The following is a 24,226-nucleotide window of genomic DNA, read 5'->3' as shown; positions in this document are numbered from 1 at the left end:
TGATTGTGAGTGGGTGAGTGTGAGTGTGTGATTGTGAGTGGGTGGGTGTGAGTGTGTGATTGTGAGTGGGTGGGTTGTGAGTGTGTGATTGTGAGTGGGTGAGTGTGAGTGTGTGATTGTGAGTGGGTGGGTGTGAGTGTGTGATTGAGTGAGTGGGTGGGTGTGAGTGTGTGATTGTGAGTGGGTGAGTGTGAGTGTGTGATTGAGTGAGTGGGTGAGTGTGAGTGTGTGATTGAGTGAGTGGGTGGGTGTGAGTGTGTGATGGTGAGTGGTGTGAGTGTGAGTGTGTGATTGTGAGTGGGTGAGTGTGAGTGTGTGATTGGTGAGTGGTGAGTGTGAGTGTGTGATGGTGAGTGGGGTGAGTGTGAGTGTGTGATTGTGAGTGGGTGAGGTGTGAGTGTGTGATTTGTGAGTGGGTGGGTGTGAGTGTGTGATTGAGTGAGTGGGTGGGGGTGAGTGTGTGATTGTGAGTGGGTGAGTGTGAGAGTGTGATTGTGAGTGGGTGGTGTGAGTGTGTGATTGTGAGTGGGTGAGTGTGAGTGTGTGATTGAGTGAGTGGGTGGGTGTGAGTGTGTGATTGTGAGTGGGTGAGTGTGAGTGTGTGATTGAGTGGGTGGGTGTGAGTGGTGATTGTGAGTGGGTGAGTGTGAGTGTGTGATTGAGTGAGTGGGTGGGTGTGAGTGTGTGATTGTTGAGTGGGTGAGTGTGAGTGTGTGATTGGTGAGTGGGGTGGGTGTGAGTGTGTGATTGAGTGAGTGGGTGGGTGTGAGTGTGTGATTGAGTGAGTGGGTGGGTGTGAGTGTGTGATGTGTGGAGTGGGTGTGAGTGTGAGTGTGTGATTGAGTGAGTGGGTGGGTGTGAGTGTGTGATTGTGAGTGGGTGAGTGGTGAGTGTGTGATTGAGTGGGTGGGTGTGAGTGGGTGAGTGTGAGTGGGTGAGTGTGCGTGGGTGAGTGTGAGTGTGTGATTGAGTGAGTGGGTGAGTGTGAGTGTGTGATTGAGTGAAGAGTGTGTGATTGTGAGTGGGTGAGTGTGAGTGTGTGATTGAGTGAGTGGGTGAGTGTGAGTGTGTGATTGAGTGAGTGGGTGGGTGTGAGTGGGTGAGTGTGAGTGGGTGAGTGTGAGTGTGTGATTGAGTGGTGGTGAGTGTGAGTGGGTGAGTGTGAGTGGTGAGTGTGAGTGTGTGATTGAGTGTGGGGTGAGTGTGAGTGTGTGATTGAGTGAGTGGGTGAGTGTGAGTGTGTGATTGAGTGAGTGGGTGGGTGTGAGTGTGTGATTGTGAGTGGGTGAGTGTGAGTGTGTGATTGAGTGAGCTGTGTGAGTGGAGTGTGTGATTGAGTGAGTGGGTGGGTGTGAGTGGGAGTGTGAGTGTGTGATTGAGTGAGTGGGTGAGTGTGAGTGTGTGATTGAGTGAGTGGGTGGGTGTGAGTGGGTGAGTGTGAGTGGGTGAGTGTGAGGTGTGATTGAGTGAGAGAGGGTGAGTGTGAGTGTGTGATTGAGTGAGTGGGGTGGGTGTGGAGTGTGTGATTGTGAGTGGGTGAGTGTGAGTGTGTGATTGCGTGATGGTGAGTGGGTGGGTGTGAGTTTGTGATTGTGAGTGGGTGAGTGTGAGTGTGTGATTGAGTGAGTGGGTGGGTGTGAGTGTGTGATGTGAGTGGGTGAGTGTGAGTGTGTGATTGAGTGAGTGGGTGGGTGTGAGTGTGTGATTGTGAGTGGGTGAGTGTGAGTGTGTGATTGAGTGAGTGGGTGGGTGTGAGTGTGTGATTGTGAGTGGGTGGGTGTGAGTGTGTGATTGAGTGAGTGGGTGGGTGTGAGTGTGTGATTGTGAGTGGGTGAGTGTGAGTGTGTGATTGAGTGAGTGGGTGGGTGTGTTCCTCATGCGAGGGCAGGGTTCGGTTTGGCTTTGAATATCCTGTGGCTCTCAGTGACTCACAGCACTAACCCCTCGGGTGAGGCAGGTAATCAGGAAAGCAAATGGGATGTTGGCCTTTATTGCAATGGGGTTGGATTACAAGAATAAGGAAGTCTTACTACAGTTGTACAGGACTTTGGTGAGACCTCACCTGGAGTACTGTGTACAGTGTTGGTCTCCTTATCTCCTGGATGAGAGGGTTGTCCTATGAGGAGAGATTGAGTAGAATGGGCCGATACTCTCTGGAGTTTAGAAGAATGAGAGGTGATCTCATTGAAACATATAAGATTCTGAGGGGGCTTGACAGGGTAGATGCTGAGAGATTGTTTCTCCTGGCTGGAGAGTCTCGAACTAGGGGGCATAATCTCAGGATAAGGGGTCGGCCATTCAAGACTGAGATGAGGAGGAATTTCTTCACTGAGGGTTGTGAATCTTTGGAATTCTCTATCCCAGAGGGCTGTGGATGCTGAGTCGTTGAGTATATTCAAGGCTGAGATTGATAGGTTTTTGGACTCTAGGGGAATCAAGGATATGGGGATCGGGCAGGAAAGTGGAGTTGAGGTCAAAGATCAGCCATGATCTGATTGAATGGTGGAACAGACCCATGGGGCCGTATGGCCTCCTCCTGCAGGTCAGGTGGGCAGAAAAGTGGCAAATGGAATTCAATCCAGAGAAGTGTGAGGTAATGCATTTGGGGAGGTCAAACAAGGCAAGGGAATACACAATAAATGGGAGGATACTGAGAGGTGTAGAGGAAGTGAGGGACCCTTGGAGTGCATGTCCACAGATCCCTGAAGGTAGCAGGACAGGTAGATAAGGTGGTTAAAATGGCATATGGGATACTTTCCTCTGTTAGCCAAGGCTTAGAATATAAGAGCAGGGAGGTTATGCTGGAACTGTATAAAACACTAGTTAGGCCACAGCTTGAGTACTGGGTACAGTTCTGGTCACCACATTACAGGAAAGATGTGATTGCACTAGAGAGGGTACAGAGGAGATTTACGAGGATGTTGCCAGGACTGGAAAATTTTAGCTCTGACGGAAGATTGGATAGGCTGGGGGTGTTTTCTTTGGAACAGAGGAGGCTGAGGGAGATTTAATTGAGGTGTACAAAATTATGACGGGACTAGATAAGGTGGATAGGAAGGATCTATCTTCCTTAGCAGAGGGGTCAGTGACCAGGGGGCATAGATTTAAAGTGATTGGTAGGAGGATTAGAGGGGAGCTGAGGAGAATCTTTTTCACCCAGAGGGTGGTGGGGGTCTGGAACTCACTGCCTGAAAGGGTGGTAGAGGCAGAAACCCTCAACTCATTTGAAAGTACCTGGATGTGCACCTGAAGAGCCGTAACCTACAGGGCTACGGACCAAGAGCTGGAAAGTGGGATTAGGCTAGATAGCTCTTTTCCGGCCAGCACGGACACGATGGGCTGAATGTCCTCCTTCTGTGCCGTAAATTTCTGTGATTCTATGATTCCAGAGCAGCCCTGAATGTTAAGGTAGGATGGGTGAGTCCCCTCACAGGTGGGGGGAGTGAGAATCTGTGGTGGAGGCAAAGGGATATGGTTGGTTGTTCAAAGAGTTCTGTCCCAAACCTGACATTAGGAAAAGACATTAAGAAACAAAGCCAGGCAGCCGGTGAGTGACACGAACCGCACAGCTGAACAACTATCCCTCCACCAGTCGTCCACTGCCTCTGACTGCAGCTGTCTCCCCTCTTTGTGTAATCCCAGACAATCACTTTGTTCTGTAGCTATCGATACCTCCGGCTGCCAGCTCGGACAGAAGGTGAGCGGGACAGAGTGCGTCTGCATGTCGGCAGAGCAGGACTGTAGGTACGTTTATGCTCTGGATACCACCGGGTGCCAGCTGTTAGATCTGTCCTTAAATCTGTGTGTGTGTGTTGCTCTCTATCTTTGCATCTTGTATGTGAGTCTTTGCTTTAGTGTGTTGTTATTTTGTGTGCATATGTCCATGTTTTAATCATGTATTATGTATCCCCAGCTGTTAAGAGAAGCAAGAGAGGAAATAGCGGAGGCTCTGAGCATCATTTTCCAATCCTCACTGGCCACAGGTGTGGTGCCGGAGGATTGGAGGACTGCTAACATTTGTAACGTTGTTTTAAAAGGGAAAAAGGGATAGACATTAATTACAGGCCAGTCAGACTAACCTCGGTGATGGGCAAATTATTTGAAAAAATTCTGAGGGACAGTATTAATGACTTAGATGAAGGCATAGAAAGTCTCATATCTAAGTTTGCCGATGACACAAAGATTGGTGGCATTGTAAGCAGTGTAGATGAAAACATAAAATTACAAAGGGATATTGATAGATTAGGTGAATGGGCAAAACTGTGGCAAATGGAATTCAATGTAGACAAATGTGAGGTCATCCACTTTGGATCAAAAAAGGATAGAACAGGGTACTTTCTAAATGGTAAAAAGTTAAAAACAGTGGATGTCCAAAGGGACTTAGGGATTCAGGTACATAGATCATTGAAGTGTCATGAACAGGTGCAGAAAATAATCAAGAAGGCTAATGGAATGCTGGCCTTTATATCTAGAGGACTAGAGCACAAGGGGGCAGAAGTTATGCTGCAGCTATACAAAACCCTGGTTAGACCGCATCTGGAGTACTGTGAGCAGTTCTGGGCACCGCACCTTCGGAAGGACATATTGGCCTTGGAGGGAGTGCAGCGTAGGTTTACTGGAATGATACCTGGACTTCAAGGGTTAAGTTACGAGGAGAGATTACACAAATTGGGGTTGTATTCTCTAGAGTTTCGTAGGTTAAGGGGTGATCTGATCGAAGTTTATAAGATATTAAGGGGAACAGATAGGGTGGATAGAGAGAAACTATTTCCGCTGGTTGGGGATTCTAGGAGTAGGGGGCACAGTCTAAAAATTAGAGCCAGACCTTTCAGGAGCGAGATTAGAAAACATTTCTACACACAAAGGGTGGTAGAAGTTTGGAACTCTCTTCCGCAAACAGCAATTGATACTAGCTCAATTGCTAAATTTAAATGTGAGATAGATAGCTTTTTGGCAACCAAAGGTATTAAGGGATATGGGCCAAAGGCAGGTATATGGAGCTAGATCACAGATCAGCCATGATCTTATCAAATGGCGGAGCAGGCTCGAGGGGCTGAATGGCCTACTCCTGTTCCTATGTTCCTATGTATTAATCGTTATTTAGAAATGCACGGGTTAATCAAAGACAGTCAGCATGGATTTGTTAAGGGAAGGTCGTGTCTGACTAACTTGATTGAATTTTTTGGGGAGGTAACAAGGAGGGTCGATGAGAGTAACACGTTTGATGTCGTCTACATGGATTTTAGCAAGGCTTTTCACAAGGTCCTACATGGCAGACTGGTCAGAAAAGTACAAGCCCATGGGATCCAAGGGAATGTGGCAAGCTGGATCCAAAATTGGCTCAGTGGCAGGAAGCAAAGGGTCATGGTCACTGGGTGTTTTTGTGACTGGAAGCTGTTTCCAGTGGGGTTCTGCAGGGCTCAGTACTAGGTCCCATGCTTTTTGTGGTATATATTAATGATTTGGACTTAAATGTAGGGGCATGATTAAGAAGTTTGCAGATGATACAAAAGTTGGCCATGTGGTTGATAGTGAGGAGGCAAGCTGTAGACTGCAGGAAGATATCAATGGACTGGTCAGGTGGGCAGAAAAGTGGCAAATGGAATTCAATCCAGAGAAGTGTGAGGTAATACATTTGGAGAAGGCAACAAGGCAAGGGAGTGCACAATAAATGGGAGGATACTGAGAGGTGTAGAGGAACAGAGTGAAGATAGCAGGACAGGTAGATCAGGTGGTTAAGAAGGCGTAGAATAGCTGAGGCATAGAATGTAAGAGCAGGGAGGTTATGCTAGAACTGTATTAAACACTAGTTAAGCCACAGCTTGAGTACTGCGTACAGTTCTGGTCACCACATTATAGGAAAGATGTGATTGCACTAGAGAGGGTACAGAGGAGATTTACGAGGATGTTGCCAGGACTGGAGAATTTTAGCTATGAGGAAAGATTGGATAGGCTGGGTTGTTTTCTTTGGAACAGAGGAGGCTGAGGGGAGATTTAATTGTGGTGTATAAAATTATGAGGGGCCTAGATAGAGTGGATAGGAAGGACCTATTTCCCTTAGAGAGGTCAATAACCAGGGGGCATAGATTTAAAGTAATTGGTCGAAGGATTAGAGGGGAGCTGAGGAAAAATGTTCGCACCAAGATGGTGGTGGGGGTCTGGAACTCACTGCCTGAAAGGGTGGTAGAGGCAGAAACCCTCAACTCATTTAAAAAGTACTTGGATGTGCACCTGAAGAGCCGTAACCTACAGGACTACGGACCAAGAGCTGGAAAGTGGGATTAAGCTGGATGGCTCTTTTTCGGCCAGCACAGACACAATGGGTTGAATGGCCTCCTTCTGTGCTGTAAATTTCTATGATTCTATGATTTGTCTGTTTTGTGTGTCTTTATTTCAAAGTCTCTGTTTTTTGTGTTTGTATATTTCTCGGCATGTGAGTGTGCCTGTGTCTGTGTTCGTGCCTGTCTGTGTCTGTGTCTGTGTTTGTGCCTGTCTGTGTTCGTGCCTGTCTGTGTCTGTGTCTGTGTTTGTGCCTGTCTGTGTCTGTGTCTGTGTTCGTGCCTGTCTGTGTCTGTGTCTGTGTCTGTGTTTGTGCCTGTCTGTGTTCGTGCCTGTCTGTGTCTGTGTCTGTGTCTGTGTTTGTGCCTGTCTGTGTCTGTGTCTGTGTTCGTGCCTGTCTGTGTCTGTGTCTGTGTTCGTGCCTGTCTGTGTCTCTGTCTGTGTTCGTGCCTGTCTGTGTCTGTGTCTGTGTTCGTGCCTGTCTGTGTTTGTGCCTGTCTGTGTCTGTGTCTGTGTCTGTGTTTGTGCCTGTCTGTGTTTGTGCCTGTGTCTGTGTTCGTGCCTGTCTGTGTCTGTGCCTGTGTCTGTGTTTGTGCCTGTCTGTGTCTGTGCCTGTGTCTGTGCCTGTGCCTGTGCCTGTGTCTGTGTTCGTGCCTGTCTGTGTTCGTGCCTGTCTGTGTTCGTGCCTGTCTGTGTCTGTGTCTGTGTTCGTGCCTGTCTGTGTCTGTGTCTGTGTTCGTGCCTATCTGTGTCTGTGTTCGTGCCTGTCTGTGTCTGTGTCTGTGTTCGTGCCTGTCTGTGTCTGTGTCTGTGTTCGTGCCTGTCTGTGTCTGTGTCTGTGTTCGTGCCTGTCTGTGTCTCTGTCTGTGTTCGTGCCTGTCTGTGTCTGTGTCTGTGTTCGTGCCTGTCTGTCTGTGTCTGTGTTCGTGCCTGTCTGTGTCCGTGCCTGTCTGTGTCTGTGTCTGTGTTTGTGCCTGTCTGTGTCTGTGTCTGTGTTCGTGCCTGTCTGTGTTCGTGCCTGTCTGTGTCTGTGTCTGTGTTTGTGCCTGTCTGTGTCTGTGTCTGTGTTTGTGCCTGTCTGTGTCTGTGTCTGTGTTCGTGCCTGTCTGTGTTCGTGCCTGTCTGTGTCTGTGTCTGTGTTCGTGCCTGTCTGTGTCTGTGTCTGTGTTTGTGCCTGTCTGTGTCTGTGTCTGTGTTTGTGCCTGTCTGTGTCTGTGTCTGTGTTCGTGCCTGTCTGTGTTCGTGCCTGTCTGTGTCTGTGTTTGTGCCTGTCTGTGTTTGTGCCTGTCTGTGTTTGTGCCTGTCTGTGTCTGTGTCTGTGTTCGTGCCTGTCTGCGTCTGTGTCTGTGTCTGTGTTCGTGCCTGTCTGTGTCTGTGTCTGTGTCTGTGTCTGTGTTCGTGCCTGTCTGTGTCTGTGTCTGTGTTCGTGCCTGTCTGTGTTCGTGCCTGTCTGTGTCTGTGTCTGTGTCTGTGTTTGTGCCTGTACCTCACTAACACCCCTAACTGTCGACCGGTTTTGTTTGCAGCACTACCTTGTCTCCAGCGGTGTGTGTTTACGACATCACAGCGCAGACCATGCTCAGCACCACGACCTGTGTGTATTTAGCTAGACGGTGTGATGGGCAGAGCCTTCAGCTGGTGAAGGAGGGGCTGTGCCAGGAGTCTGACCTGCAGTGGGTAGCAGAGCGAGCCAGACTGTCCGTCTCCAGTTCCAAGAGGGAGCCTTGCGCATCTGTTGACACGTGCTTTGACTGGGAGAGGTGTACAGGTGATGGCAATGGCTGCGGTATTCATTGTGTGTCTGTAAAGGAGAGAAAGACTTGCATTTCTATAGCACTATTCATGACGTCCCAAAGCAAATTACATCCACTGATTGTAAACAATTTTACAACACCAAGTTATAGTCCAACGATTTTATTTTTAATCCCACAAGCTTTCGGGGGCTTTCCCCTTCCTCAGGCGGTGTTCCTGAGGAAGGGGAAAGCCCCCGAAAGCTTGTGGGATTAAAAATAAAATTGTTGGACTATAACTTGGTGTTGTAAAATTGTTTACAATTGTTAACCCCAGTCCATCACCGGCATATCCACATACATCCACTGAAGCACTTTTGTAGTGTGGTCACTGTTGTAATGTAGGAAACGCGGCAGCCAATTTGCGCACAGCAAGATCCCACAAACAACAAAGAGATGCATGACCAGATAATCTGTTTTCAGTGATGTTGGTTGAGGGATAAATATTGGCCCAGGACACCGGGGAGAACTCTCCTGCTCTTCTTTGAATAGTGGCCGTGGGATCTTTTACATCCATCTGAGAGGGCAGACGGGGCCTCGGTTTAATGTCTCATCTGAACGACGACACCACCGACAGTGCTGCACTCCCTCAGTACTGCACTGGGAGTGTCGGCCTGGATTATGGGCACAAATTTCTGCAGTGGGACTATGCACCCATGACCTTCTGACTCAGAGGTGAGAGAGTGCTTTCACTGAGCCGCAGCTCTCTCCCTCGTTCACCCTTCTGTAGAAGCAATAGTGAGATGCAGCACTGCTTCATGTCTCCATAACACTGACTCTTCATTTTCCTTTGCCTCTCTCTCAGGGACAAAGTGCACATGTTTGCTGCCGAACCAATGCCCTGCGGGAGACGATGAGAATTATTGCATCGTGTTGGGTTCCCAGGAGAGAAGAGTCAGCCTTTGCCGGCTGGGCGCGATGAAATGCAGAAAGATGAATATTCAGATGTGTGATACCCCTCAGGCAGCTCCTTAGACACCTCTGCGGCCATATTGAGGAGTTCACACCGACATCACAGAATGAGGCATTGCAAAGTTATAGCGAAATACTCTTCATACTATATGGGACTTCAGATTTGTACTGAACTCTTTAATGTCTGTGTAAAGTACAATGTTTATTTTCAAACAAAATATAGGCTGAGATTCTGAAGCAACCGGACAGCTCGTGAGGTGTTTGTTGGGGTTACGAGGGGGATTATCTGAGGAATGCGATTGGTCCAAGTGCTTAACATTAGATTGTAATGTTCACTTATATAGGAACAGGGTAAACCAATCCACAATCCACCTGTCTGCTTCCAGACACAAACCTCTCAATCCTCCCCTCCCCAATCCTCCCCTCCCTCGATCCTCCCCTCCCTCGATCCTCCCCTCCCTCGATCCTCCCCTCCCCCGATCCTCCCCTCCCCCGATCCTCCCCTCCCTCGATCCTCCCCTCCCCCGATCCTCCCCTCCCTCGATCCTCCCCTCCCTCGATCCTCCCCTCCCTCGATCCTCCGCTCCCTCGATCCTCCGCTCCCTCGATCCTCCCCTCCCTCGATCCTCCCCTCCCCAATCCTCCCCTCCCTCAATCCTCCCCTCCCCAATCCTCCCCTCCCTCAATCCTCCCCTCCCTCAATCCTCCCCTCCCTCAATCCTCCCCTCCCCAATCCTCCCCTCCCTCAATCCTCTCCTCCCTCAATCCTCCCCTCCCCAAATCCTCCCCTTCCTCGATCCTCCCCTCCCCCGATCCTCCCCTCCCCCGATCCTCCCCTCCCTCGATCCTCCCCTCCCCCGATCCTCCCCTCCCCCGATCCTCCCCTCCCCCGATCCTCCCCTCCCTCGATCCTCCCCTCCCCAATCCTCCCCTCCCTCAATCCTCCCCTCCCCAATCCTCCCATCCCTCAATCCTCCCCTCCCTCAATCATAGAATCATAGAAGTTTACAACATGGAAACAGGCCCTTCGGCCCAACGTGTCCATGTCGCCCAGTTTATACCACTAAGCTAGTCCCAATTGCCTGCACTTGGCCCATATCCCTCTATACCCATCTTACCCATGTAACTATCCAAATGCTTTTTAAAAGACAAAATTGTACCCGCCTCTACTACTGCCTCTGGCAGCTCGTTCCAGACACTCACCACCCTTTGAGTGAAAAAATTGCCGCTCTGGACCCTTTTGTATCTCTCCCCTCTCACCTTAAATCTATGCCCCCTCGTTATAGACTCCCCTACCTTTGGGAATAGATTTTGACTACCTGATCTATGCCCCTCATTATTTTATAGACTTCTATAAGATCACCCCTAAACCTCCTACTCTCCAGGGAAAAAAATCTCAGCCTATCCAACCTCTCCCTATAAGTCAAACCATCAAGTCCCGGTAGCATCCTAGTAAATCTTTTCTGCACTCTTTCTAGTTTAATAATATCCTTTCTATAATAGGGTGACCAGAACTGTACACAGTATTCCAAGTGTGGCCTTACTAATGTCTTGTACAACTTCAACAAGACATCCCAACTCCTGTATTCAATGTTCTGACCAATGAAACCAAGCATGCTGAATGCCTTCTTCACCACCCTATCCACCTGTGACTCCACTTTCAAGGAGCTATGAACCTGTACTCCCAGATCTCTTTGTTCTATAACTCTCCCCAACGCCCTACCATTAACGGAGTAGGTCCTGGCCCGATTCGATCTACCAAAATGCATCACCTCACATTTATCTAAATTAAACTCCATCTGCCATTCATCGGCCCACTGGCCCAATTGATCAAGATCCTGTTGCAATCTTAGATAACCTTCTTCACTGTCCACAATGCCACCAATCTTGGTGTCATCTGCAAACTTACTAACCATGCCTCCTAAATTCTCATCCAAATCATTAATATAAATAACAAATAACAGCGGACCCAGCACCGATCCCTGAGGCACACCGCTGGTCACAGGCCTCCAGTCTGAAAAACAACCCTCCACAACCACCCTCTGTCTTCTGTCGTCAATCCAATTTTGTATCCAATTGGCTACCTCACCTTGGATCCCATGAGATTTAACCTTATGTAACAACCTACCATGCGGTAACTTGTCAAAGGCTTTGCTGAAGTCCATGTAGACCACGTCTGCTCTCTCAATCCCCCACTCCCCCTCAATCCCCCACTCCCCCTCAATCCTCCACTCCCCCTCAATCTACTGCTCTCTCAATCCTCCACTCCCCCTCATTCCTCCGCTCCCTCAATCCTCCCTCCCTCAATCCTATGCTCCCCCATCATCTCCTCCCTCAATCCTCCACTACCCCTCAATCCTCCACTCCCTCAATCCTAACCCCCAATTTTCGCCGCTCCCTCAACCCTCGCCTCCCCTCAATCCTGCACTTCCCCTTCAATCCTCCACTTCCCCTCAATCCTCCCCCTCAATCCTCCACTCCCCCTCAATCCTCCACCCCTCAATCCTCGCCTCCCCTTCAATCCTCCACTTCCCCTCAATCCTCCACTCCCGCTCAATCCTCCACCCCCTCAATCATCCGCTCTCTCAATACCCCACTCCCTCAATCATCATCCCTCAATCCTCCCCCTCAATCCTCGCCTCCCCCTCAATCCTCCACCACTCAATCCTCCACTCCCTTCAATCCTAACCCCTCAATCCTTGCCGCCCCCTCAATCCTCCACTCCCCCTCAATCCTCCACCCCTCAATCCTCGCCTCCCCCTCAATCCTCCACTTCCCCTCAATCCTCCACTCCCGCTCAATCCTCCACCCCCTTAATCATCCGGTCTCTCAATACTCCACTCCCTCAATCCTACCCCTCAATCCACGCCTCCCCCTCAATCCACGCCTCCCCCTCAATCCTCTCCTCCCCTTCAATCCACGCCTCCCCCTCAATCCTCGCCTCCCCCTCAATCCAACACCCTCTCAACCCTCCACCCTTTCAACCATCCACCCCCTCAATCCTCCACCCCCTCAATCCTCCACTCCATCAATCCTCCACTCCATCAATCATCCACTCCCTCAATCCTCCCTTCCCTTAATCCTCCCCTTCCCCTCAATCCTTCCCTCCCCCTCAATTCTCGCCTCCCCCATCCTCGCCTTCCTCAATCTTTCACACCCTCAGTCCTCCCCTCCCTCAATCCTCCCCTCCATCAATCCTCCCCCCATCAATCCTCCATTCCCTCAATCCTCCATTCCCTCAATCCTCCACTCCCTTAATCCTCCACTCCCACAATCCTCCTTTCCCTCAATCCTCCCCTCCCTCAATCCTCCCCTCCCTCAATCCTCCACTCCCTCAATCCTCCACTCCCTCAATCCTCCACTCCCTCAATCCTCCACTCCCTCAATTATCCTTTCCCTCAATCCTTCTTTTCCTCATTTCTCCCCCTCAATCCTCCCCTCCCTCAATCCTCCCCTCCCTCAATCCTCCCCTCCCCAATCCTCCCCTCCCTCGATCCTCCCCTCCCTCGATCCTCCCCTCCCTCGAACCTCCCCTCCCCCGATCCTCCCCTCCCCCGATCCTCCCCTCCCTCGATCCTCCCCTCCCTCGATCCTCCCCTCCCTCAATCCTCCCCTCCCTCGATCCTCCGCTCCCTCGATCCTCCCCTCCCTCGATCCTCCCCTCCCCAATCCTCCCCTCCCTCAATCCTCCCCTCCCTCAATCCTCCCCTCCCTCAATCCTCCCCTCCCTCAATCCTCCCCTCCCCAATCCTCCCCTCCCTCAATCCTCTCCTCCCTCAATCCTCCCCTCCCCAAATCCTCCCCTTCCTCGATCCTCCCCTCCCCCGATCCTCCCCTCCCCCGATCCTCCCCTCCCTCGATCCTCCCCTCCCCCGATCCTCCCCTCCCCCGATCCTCCCCTCCCCCGATCCTCCCCTCCCTCGATCCTCCCCTCCCCAATCCTCCCCTCCCTCAATCCTCCCCTCCCCAATCCTCCCATCCCTCAATCCTCCCCTCCCTCAATCATAGAATCATAGAAGTTTACAACATGGAAACAGGCCCTTCGGCCCAACGTGTCCATGTCGCCCAGTTTATACCACTAAGCTAGTCCCAATTGCCTGCACTTGGCCCATATCCCTCTATACCCATCTTACCCATGTAACTATCCAAATGCTTTTTAAAAGACAAAATTGTACCCGCCTCTACTACTGCCTCTGGCAGCTCGTTCCAGACACTCACCACCCTTTGAGTGAAAAAATTGCCGCTCTGGACCCTTTTGTATCTCTCCCCTCTCACCTTAAATCTATGCCCCCTCGTTATAGACTCCCCTACCTTTGGGAATAGATTTTGACTACCTGATCTATGCCCCTCATTATTTTATAGACTTCTATAAGATCACCCCTAAACCTCCTACTCTCCAGGGAAAAAAATCTCAGCCTATCCAACCTCTCCCTATAAGTCAAACCATCAAGTCCCGGTAGCATCCTAGTAAATCTTTTCTGCACTCTTTCTAGTTTAATAATATCCTTTCTATAATAGGGTGACCAGAACTGTACACAGTATTCCAAGTGTGGCCTTACTAATGTCTTGTACAACTTCAACAAGACATCCCAACTCCTGTATTCAATGTTCTGACCAATGAAACCAAGCATGCTGAATGCCTTCTTCACCACCCTATCCACCTGTGACTCCACTTTCAAGGAGCTATGAACCTGTACTCCCAGATCTCTTTGTTCTATAACTCTCCCCAACGCCCTACCATTAACGGAGTAGGTCCTGGCCCGATTCGATCTACCAAAATGCATCACCTCACATTTATCTAAATTAAACTCCATCTGCCATTCATCGGCCCACTGGCCCAATTGATCAAGATCCTGTTGCAATCTTAGATAACCTTCTTCACTGTCCACAATGCCACCAATCTTGGTGTCATCTGCAAACTTACTAACCATGCCTCCTAAATTCTCATCCAAATCATTAATATAAATAACAAATAACAGCGGACCCAGCACCGATCCCTGAGGCACACCGCTGGTCACAGGCCTCCAGTCTGAAAAACAACCCTCCACAACCACCCTCTGTCTTCTGTCGTCAATCCAATTTTGTATCCAATTGGCTACCTCACCTTGGATCCCATGAGATTTAACCTTATGTAACAACCTACCATGCGGTAACTTGTCAAAGGCTTTGCTGAAGTCCATGTAGACCACGTCTGCTCTCTCAATCCCCCACTCCCCCTCAATCCCCCACTCCCCCTCAATCCTCCACTCCCCCTCAATCTACTGCTCTCTCAATCCTCCACTCCCCCTCATTCCTCCGCTCCCTCAATCCTCCCTCCCTCAATCCTATGCTCCCCCATCATCTCCTCCCTCAATCCTCCACTACCCCTCAATCCTCCACTCCCTCAATCCTAACCCCCAATTTTCGCCGCTCCCTCAACCCTCGCCTCCCCTCAATCCTGCACTTCCCCTTCAATCCTCCACTTCCCCTCAATCCTCCCCCTCAATCCTCCACTCCCCCTCAATCCTCCACCCCTCAATCCTCGCCTCCCCTTCAATCCTCCACTTCCCCTCAATCCTCCACTCCCGCTCAATCCTCCACCCCCTCAATCATCCGCTCTCTCAATACCCCACTCCCTCAATCATCATCCCTCAATCCTCCCCCTCAATCCTCGCCTCCCCCTCAATCCTCCACCACTCAATCCTCCACTCCCTTCAATCCTAACCCCTCAATCCTTGCCGCCCCCTCAATCCTCCACTCCCCCTCAATCCTCCACCCCTCAATCCTCGCCTCCCCCTCAATCCTCCACTTCCCCTCAATCCTCCACTCCCGCTCAATCCTCCACCCCCTTAATCATCCGGTCTCTCAATACTCCACTCCCTCAATCCTACCCCTCAATCCACGCCTCCCCCTCAATCCACGCCTCCCCCTCAATCCTCTCCTCCCCTTCAATCCACGCCTCCCCCTCAATCCTCGCCTCCCCCTCAATCCAACACCCTCTCAACCCTCCACCCTTTCAACCATCCACCCCCTCAATCCTCCACCCCCTCAATCCTCCACTCCATCAATCCTCCACTCCATCAATCATCCACTCCCTCAATCCTCCCTTCCCTTAATCCTCCCCTTCCCCTCAATCCTTCCCTCCCCCTCAATTCTCGCCTCCCCCATCCTCGCCTTCCTCAATCTTTCACACCCTCAGTCCTCCCCTCCCTCAATCCTCCCCTCCATCAATCCTCCCCCCATCAATCCTCCATTCCCTCAATCCTCCATTCCCTCAATCCTCCACTCCCTTAATCCTCCACTCCCACAATCCTCCTTTCCCTCAATCCTCCCCTCCCTCAATCCTCCCCTCCCTCAATCCTCCACTCCCTCAATCCTCCACTCCCTCAATCCTCCACTCCCTCAATCCTCCACTCCCTCAATTATCCTTTCCCTCAATCCTTCTTTTCCTCATTTCTCCCCCTCAATCCTCCCCTCCCTCAATCCTCCCCTCCCTCAATCCTCCCCTCCCTCAATCCTCCCCTCCCTCAATCCTCCCCTCCCTCAATCCTCCACACCCTCAATCCTCCCCTCCCTCAATCCTCCCCTCCCTCAATCCTCCCCTCCCTCAATCCTCCCCTCCCTCAATCCTCCCCTCCCTCAATCCTCCCCTCCCTCAATCCTCCACACCCTCAATCCTCCCCTCCCTCAATCCTCCCTTCCCTTAATCCTCCACTCCCCCTCAATCCTCCTCTCCACCTCAATCCTTCACTCCCTCAATCCTCCACTCCCCCTTAATTCTCACCACCCCTCAATCCTCCCTTTCCTCAATCCTTGCCTTCTTCAATATTCCACTCCCTCAAACCCCCAACACCCTCAATCTACCCCTCCCCCAAGCCTCCCTTCCCTCAATCCTCCACTTCCTCATTCCTCCCTTCCCTCAATCCTCCCTTCCCTCAATCCTCCATGCCCCCTCAAACCTCCACACCCCCTCAAACCTCCACGCCCCCTCAGTCCTGCACTCCCCCTCAATTCTACATTCCCTCAATCCTCCACACACTCAATCCACCCCTCCGCCTCAATCCTCTCCCCCATCATCCTCCACTCCCCCCAATCCTCCCATCCCTCAATCCTCCGCTCCCTCAATCCTCCACTCCCTCTCAATCCCCTCAATCCTGAACTCCCTCAATCCTCCCAAACCTCAATCCTCCCAACCCTCAATCCTCCACTCTCTCTCAATCCTCCATTCCCTCTCAATCCTCTCCTCCATCAATCCTCCACTCCCTCAATCTTCCCCTCCCCCTCAATCCTCCGCTCCCTTAATCCTCTCCTCCCTCAATCCTCCTCTCCTCCTCAATCCTCCCCTCCCCCTCAATCCTCCCATCCCTCAATCCTACACTCCCCCAATCCTCTCCTCCGTCAATCCTCTCCTCCGTCAGTCCTCTCCTCCGTCAATCCTTCGCTCTCTCAATCCTCCTCTCCCGCAATCCTCTCCCTCAATCATCCACTCCCTCTCAATCCTCGCCCTCCCCCACAATACTCCACTTCCTTAATCCTCCTCCCCCTCAATCCTCCCTTCCCTCAATCCATACTTCCCTCAATCCTCCCCTCCCCCTCAATCCTCCCCTCCCCCTCAATCCTCCCCTCCACCTCAATCCTCGCCTCCATCTCAATCCTGCACTCCCTCAATCCTCCCTTCCCACAATCCTGCACTCCCTCAACCCTCCCCTCCCTCAACCCTCCCCTCCCTCAACCCTCCCTTCCCTCAATCCTCCCCTCCCCCTCAATCCTACACTCCATTGAACCATAGAAAAGATACGGCACAGAAGGGGGCCATTCGGCCCATCGTGTCCACACTGGCTCGAAGAACAACTAGGTGCCCATTCTAATCCCACCTTCCAGCACCCGGTCCGTAGCCCTGCAGCTTACAGCACTTTAGGTGCAGGTCCAGGTACTTTTTAAAAGAGTTGAGGGTCCCTGCCTCTACCAACAATTCGGGCAGCGAATTCCATACACCCACCACCCTCTGGGTAAAAAAGTTTTTCCTCATGTCCCCTCTAATCCTTCTGCCAATCAGCTTAAATCTATGTCCTCTCGTTCTTGAACTCTCCGCTAGGGGAAACAGGTACTTCCTGTCTACTCTATCTGGGCCCCTCATAATTTTGTACACCTCAATCAAGTCTCCCCTCAGCCTCCTCTGCTCCAAGGAAAACAACCCCAGCCTATCCAATCGCTCCTCGTAGCTGCAATTTTCAAGCCCTGGCAACATTCTTGTAAATCTTCTCTGCACTCTCTCCACAGCAATTACGTCCTTCCTGTAATGTGGTGACCAGAACTGCGCACAATACTCCAGCTGTGGCCTTACCAGCGTTTTATACACTTCCATCATTACATCCCTGCTTTTGTATTCTATACCTCGGCTAATAACGGAGAGCATTCCGTATGCCTTCTTCACAACCTTATCTACCTGTACTGCCACCTTCAGGGACCTGTGCACATGCACTCCAAGGTCTCTCACTTCCTCCACCCCTCTCAATATATTCCCGTTTACTGCGTATTCCCTTTTACTGTTTGCCCTCCCTAAGTGCATTACCTCACACTTCTCCGGGTTGAACTCCATTTGCCACTTTTTCGCCCACTCCACCAACCCATTGATATCTTCTTGGAGTCTACAGCTATCTTCTTCACTATCAACTACACGGCCAATTTTTGTGTCGTCTGCAAATTTGCCAATCTTGCCCCCTACATTCAAGTCCAAATCATTAATATATAGCACAAACAGCAAGGGACCCAACACTGAGCCCTGTGGCACACCACTGGAAACGGATTTCCATTTTCAAAGACATCCATTGACTTTTACCCTTTGTTTCCTGTTACTGAGCCAATTTTGGATCCAATTCGCCACATTTCCCTGTATCCCATGGGCTTTTACCTTTCTGACCAGTCTGCCATGTGGGACCTTGTCAAATGCCTTACTAAAATACATGTAGACAACATCCACTGCACTACCCTCATCAATCCTCCTTGTCACTTCCTCAAAGAATTTAATCAGATTTGTAAGGCATGACCTTCCCTGAACAAATCCATGCTGACTATCCCTGATTAAACCATGCCTTTCCAAGTGACAGTTTATCCTATCTCTCAGTATTGATTCTAATAGTTTGCCCACCACCGAGGTAAGACTGACCGGCCTATAATTGTTCGGCCTTTCCCTCATACCCTTTTTAAACAATGGTATTACGTTTGCAGTCTTCCAGTCCTCCGGTACCTCCCCTGTATCTAGTGAGGATTGGAAAATGATCCTCAGAGCATCCGCTATTTCCTCCCTGGCTTCCTTCAATAGCCTGGGAAACAATCCATCCGGCCCTGGTGACTTATTAAATTTCAAGGATTCCAGTCCCTCTAGTACTTCCTCTCTCGTTATGTTTACCTTATCCAATATTTCTCACCTCTCCTCTTTAACTACTACGTCAGGATCATCCCTTTCCTTTGTGAATACGGAGACAAAATGTTAATTTAAACCCTACCCACATCCTCTGCTTCTACACACAAGTTACCCTGATCATCCCTGATAGGTCCCACCGTTTCTTCAACTATCCTCTTGTTCTTAGTGTACTGATAAAACATCTTTGGATTTTCTTTAATCTTCGTAGCTGATATTTTTTCATGCCCTCTCTTTGCTTTCCTTATTTCCTTTTTTACGTCATCCCTGTACTTTCTATACTCCTCTAGGCTTTCTGCAGTATTTAGTTTTCTATGACAGTCATAAGCTTTCTTTTTCTGCTTTATCTTGCCCCGTATACTTCTAGACAACCAGGGGGCTCTAAATTTGGCAGCGCCACCCTTTTTCTTTGAGGGGACGTGTCTGCATTGTACCCATGGAATTTCACTTTTTAGTGCCTCCCACTGGCTTGCCACTGATTTCTCCTCAAGTAGTTGTGTCCAGTCAACTTCTGCCAAATCACCTCTTAGTTCTGTAAAATTTGCCTTCCCCCAATTTAAAACGTTTACTCCTGATTTAACTCTTGTCCTTTTCCATAATAATGCTAAAACTCACTGAATTGTGGTCACTATCCACAATATGGCCACCCACTGTCACTTCACCCACTTGCCCATCTTCATTTCCCAGGACTAAATCTAGAATTGCATCCCCTCTTGTTGGGCTTGTCACGTTCTGGCTAAAAAAGTTCTCCTGGACACTGATCAAGAATTTTGCGCCCTCTGTGCCCCTCACACTGTTTGAATCCCAGTTGATGTTAGGTAGTTGAAGTCCCCGACGATTATTACTCTCTTATTTTTGCACTCAGAAATTTGCCTACATATTTGTTCTTCTATCTCCCTTTCGCTATTCGGGGGTCTATAGTACACTCCTAGTAGTGTGACTGCCCCTTTTTAATTTCTTAGCTCAACCCATATGGCCTCGATTGATGATCCATTTAGCATTTCATCCCTTCTCACAACTGTAATTGATTCTTTAACCAATAATGCTACCCCCCCTCCTCTTTTATCACCCACTCTATCCTGCCTGAAAACTCTATATCCAGGGATATTGAGCTGCCAATTATCCCCCTCTTTAAGCCAGGTTTCCGTTATAGCAATGATATCTTGCTGCCATGTGTCTATCTGTGCCCTTAGCTCATCTGCTTTGTTTGTAATACTCCTTGCATTGAAGTATATCCCCTTTAACCCCATCAAATTCCTGTGGTGAACACTATTTAACCTTTGCTTCATTTGCCTTTCTGAGTCGCTAACTACGTCACTAACTGCTTTTCTACTTCCCGTTTCATGGTCTGAATTTGTCCTATCTGTACCTGCCCTTTGGTTCCCATCCCCCTGCCATACTAGTTTAAACCCTCCCCAACAGAACTAGCAAATGCCCCCGCGAGGATATTGATCCCAGTTCTGCTCGGGTGCAACCCGTCCAGCTTGTACAGGTCCCACCTTTCCCAGAACCAGTCCCAATGTCCCAGGAATCTAAATCCCTCCCTCCTACACCATCTCTCAAGCCACGCATTCATCTGGTCTATTCTCCTATTTCTGCTCTCGCTAGCACGTGGCACTGGGAGTAATCCTGAGATCACTACCTTCGAGGTCCTACTTTTTAATTTATTTCCTACCTCCCTATATTCCGATTGCAGAACCTCATCCCTTTTTTTACCGATGTCGTTGGTACCGATATGGACCACGACCTCTGGCTGTTCACCCTCCCCCTTCAGAATGTCCTGCAGCCGTTCTGTGACATCCTTGACCCGAGCACCAGGGAGGCAACATACCATCCTGGAGTCAGGTCTGTGGCCGCAGAAACGCCTATCTGTTCCCCTTACAATTGAATCCCCTATCACTATTGCTCTCCCACTCTTCTTCCTCCCCTCCTGTGCAGCAGAGCCACCCGTGGTGCCCCGAACCTGGCTCTTGCTGCTTTCCCCTGATAAGCCATCTCCCCCAACAGTATCTAAAGCAGAATATCTGTTTGAGAGGGAGATGGCCCCAGGGGACTCCTGCTCTACCTGCCTAGTCCTTTTACTCTGCCTAGCGGTCACCCATTTCCTTTCTGCCTGTGTAATCTTTACCTGCGGTGTGACCACCTCACTGAACGTGCTATCCACGATAGTCTCAGCATCGCGGATGCTCCACAGTGAATCCACCCGCAGCTCCAGCTCCGAAATGCGGTTAGCCAGTAGCTGCAGCTGGACACACTTCCTGCACACATGGTCTCCAGGGACACTGGTAGTGTCCATGACTTCCCACATAGTGCAGGAGGAGCATATCACGGGTGCGAGCTCTGCTGCCATAACTTACCTTAGATTAAGCTTGTTAAACTCCCTTAATCCTCTCTCCCTCAATCCTCCCCTCCTTCTCAATACTCCCTTCCCCCTCAATCCTCCACTCCCCCTCAATCCTCCACTCCCCCTCAATCCTCCCTCCCCCTCAATCCTGCACTCTCTCAATCCTCCCTTCCCTCAATCCTCCACTCCCTCAATCCTCCTCTCCACCTCAATCTTCCCCTCCCCCTCAATCCTCCTCTCCCTCTCAATCCTCCACTCCCCCTCAATCCTCCACTCCCTCAATCCTCCACTCCCCCTCAATCCTCCTCTCCCTCTCAATCCTCCACTCCCCCTCAATCCTTCCCTCCCTCAATCCTCCTCTCCCTCTCAATCCTCCACTCCCCCTCAATCCTCCTCTCCCTCTCAATCCTCCACTCCCCCTCAATCCTCCACTCCCCCTCAATCCTCCACTCCCTCAATCCTCCACTCCCCCTCAATCCTCCACTCCCTCAATCCTCCACTCCCCCTCAATCCTCCACTCCCCCTCAATCCTCCTCTCCCTCTCAATCCTCCACTCCCCCTCAATCCTCCACTCCCCCTCAATCCTCCTCCCCCTCAGACATCCATCCAGTTCTCCCTTGCTAGCCCTCACTATCTGTGTCCAGTCCCTCCCTGGGCCGTCCATTCCACACATTCACCTTGTTCTGTTTAAAGTAATTCAATCTAACTCTCTGTGCCTCTGGTTGCAGAGTGTGTGTCGATCTCAAACATAAAGTCAGGGTTCAATTTATTCCCTTAAAATCTCTCGATTGTTACCTCCCCCTGGGCCTCTCTGCTGCAGTATGAGCAATCCCAGACCCTTTGACCTCCCCTCCTGGCTCCATTATTTTCAGATGGTATCAGTTCATTTCATGTCAGGATATAATTGCTGTAGTTCGGTGCCCAGAACTGTACATAGAATGTCCGTGCTTTGTCCAGACCCATTTATCACCTCCTGGGTTTGTGCTCCATCCTCTGGCTCTCCCACTGAGCTCTCCATCAATGCCCCAGATCCCTCTCTGTGTTTTGTCCTGAGTCTAGAGACATTTTGTTTATATTTCCTTCCCGAGTCTCATTACCTTGCATTACATTAAATCTCATTTGCTCCTCATCAGGCCATCAACCGATCCAATCCATCTCCCTGCTCTTTGAACCGTCTGGTGCTGTCTGTGTGCCCGGACAGAATGGGTTTCTGATTCTCTCTCCAGATCCAATGATTTCCAGACACTGCAAAGAGCAATGGCCCCGGCTCTGATTCCGAGGGAACCTCTCTCACATTAACCCAGCTCCACTCCCTCAATCCTCCACTCCCCCTCAATCCTCCCCTCCCTCAATCCTCCTCTCCCTCAATCCTCCACTCTCCCTCAATCCTCCTCTCCCTCTAAATCCTCCACTCCCTCAATCCTCCACTCCCCCTCAATCCTCCTCTCCCTCTAAATCCTCCACTCCCTCAATCCTCCACTCCCCCTCAATCCTCCCCTCCCTCAATCCTCCCCTCCCTCAATCCTCCACTCCCCCTCAATCCTCCCCTCCCTCAATCCTCCTCTCCCTCTAAATCCTCCACTCCCTCAATCCTCCACTCCCCCTCAATCCTCCCCTCCCTCAATCCTCCCCTCCCTCAATCCTCCACTCCCCCTCAATCCTCCACTCCCTGCTCGTGTGACTCAAATCGAAATATATCACAGCCGCAGAAATCCCACTGCCAGTGAAGCCCCTCCCCCACCCAGTGCAGTCCACTGACCCCTCCCCCACCCAGTGCAGTCCATTGACCCCTCCCCCACCCAGTGCAGTCCATTGACCCCTCCCCCACCCAGTGCCATCCATTGACCCCTCCCCCACCCAGTGCAGTCCATTGACCCCTCCCCCACCCAGTGCAGTCCATTGACCCCTCCCCCACCCAGTGCCATCCATTGACCCCACCCCCACCCAGTGCCATCCATTGACCCCTCCCCCACCCAGTGTAATCCATTGACCCCTCCCCCACCCAGTGCCATCCATTGACCCCTCCCCCACCCTGTGTAGTCCATTGACCCCTCCCCCACCCAGTGCCATCCAATGACCCCTCCCCCACCCAGTGTAGTCCATTGACCCCTCCCCCACCCAGTACCATCCATTGACCCCCTCCCCCAGCCCTTTCTCTCGCCTCACTATCTCTTCATCTCTCTCCTCACTATCTCTTCATCTCTCTCCTCACTATCTCTTCATCTCTCTCCTCACTATCTCTTCATCTCTCTCCTCACTATCTCTTCATCTCTTCCTCACTATTCCTTCCAGTCTTATTTCAGTATTTCCTCGGTGTCTCTGAGTCTCTCTCTCTCTCAGGTCTTTTCCTTCTCTTTCATTGGCCTCTTCTAGACTCCTCACCTTTTTTCCAGTGTAAAAGTATATTGTCCATGTTGGTAAAGCTCTTCAACTCCCTGTCAATCGATCGCTCTGGCCCCTCGGGGTTTGTCAGCAATTCTAATCACACCATCCACCTTGAATTGTGGTTATTTTTTACATTTTGAGAATCCCAGGTGAAGGGTCAAGGTTCACAGGTCAGAGGGCACCAAGATTGGCAGGAGGAGGAGAAATAGTGAGTAGGAGAGGCCATGCTTTGATTATGAAGGGTTGTAGACTGTAGGGGAAGGGGTGACTGTAGGGGGAAGGGGTGACTGTAAGGGGAAGGGGTAACTGTCGGGGGAAGGGGTGACTGTAGGGGGAAGGGGTGACTGTAGGTGGAAGGGGTGACTGTAAGGGGAAGGGGTGACTGTAGGGGGAAGGGGTGACTTTAGGGGGAAGGGGAGACTTTAGGGGGAAGGGGAGACTTTAAGGGGAAGGGGTGACTGTAGGGGGAAGGGGTGACTGTAAGGGGAAGGGGTGACTGTAGGGGGAAGGAGAGACTTTAAGGGGAAGGGGTGACTGTAGGGGGAAGGGGTGACTGTAAGGGGAAGGGGTGACTGTAAGGGGAAGGGGTAACTGTAGGGGGAAGGGGTGACTGTAGGGGGAAGGAGAGACTTTAAGGGGAAGGGGTGACTGTAGGGGGAAGGGGTGACTGTAAGGGGAAGGGATAACTGTAGGGGGAAGGGGTGACTGTAGGGGGAAGGAGAGACTTTAAGGGGAAGGGGTGACTGTAGGGGGAAGGGGTGACTGTAAGGGGAAGGGGTAACTGTGGGGGGAAGGGGTGACTGTAGGTGGAAGGGGAGACTGTAGGGTGAAGGAGTGACTGTAGGGGGAAGGGGAGACTAAGGGGAAGGGGTGACTGTAGGGGAAGGGGTGACTGTAGGGGGAAGGGGTGACTGTAGGGGGAAGGGGTGACTGTAAGGGGAAGGGGTGACAGTAGGGGGAAGGGTGACTGTAGGGGGAAGGGGAGACTTTAAGGGGAAGGGGTGACTGTAGGGGGAAGGGGTGACTGTAAGGGGAAGGGGTGACTGTAGGGGGAAGGGGTGACTGTAAGGGGAAGGGGTAACTGTAGGGGAAGGGGTGACTGTAGGTGGAAGGGGT

General features: G+C 50.9%; 1 protein-coding gene across 1 annotated transcript in view; it reads left to right on the top strand.

The window, feature by feature from the left end:
• LOC137320387 (complement component C6-like) overlaps positions 1 to 9,222 on the top strand; it is a gene marked incomplete at its 5' end in the record, with an annotated part of 36,303 nt that extends 27,081 nt beyond the window's left edge. The window contains 3 exon segments of the mRNA XM_067982087.1: positions 3,663 to 3,744; positions 7,806 to 8,047; positions 8,875 to 9,222. Of these exon segments, the coding sequence (XP_067838188.1) occupies positions 3,663 to 3,744; positions 7,806 to 8,047; positions 8,875 to 9,044 (494 nt within the window).
• Positions 9,223 to 24,226: the final 15,004 nt, after the last annotated feature.

Source organism: Heptranchias perlo, chromosome 4 (genome assembly GCF_035084215.1).
Source record: "Heptranchias perlo isolate sHepPer1 chromosome 4, sHepPer1.hap1, whole genome shotgun sequence".
Taxonomy (NCBI): domain Eukaryota; kingdom Metazoa; phylum Chordata; class Chondrichthyes; order Hexanchiformes; family Hexanchidae; genus Heptranchias; species Heptranchias perlo.
The sequence above is the reverse complement of the archived record's forward strand: the minus strand, read 5'-3'. Positions and strand labels throughout refer to the sequence as shown.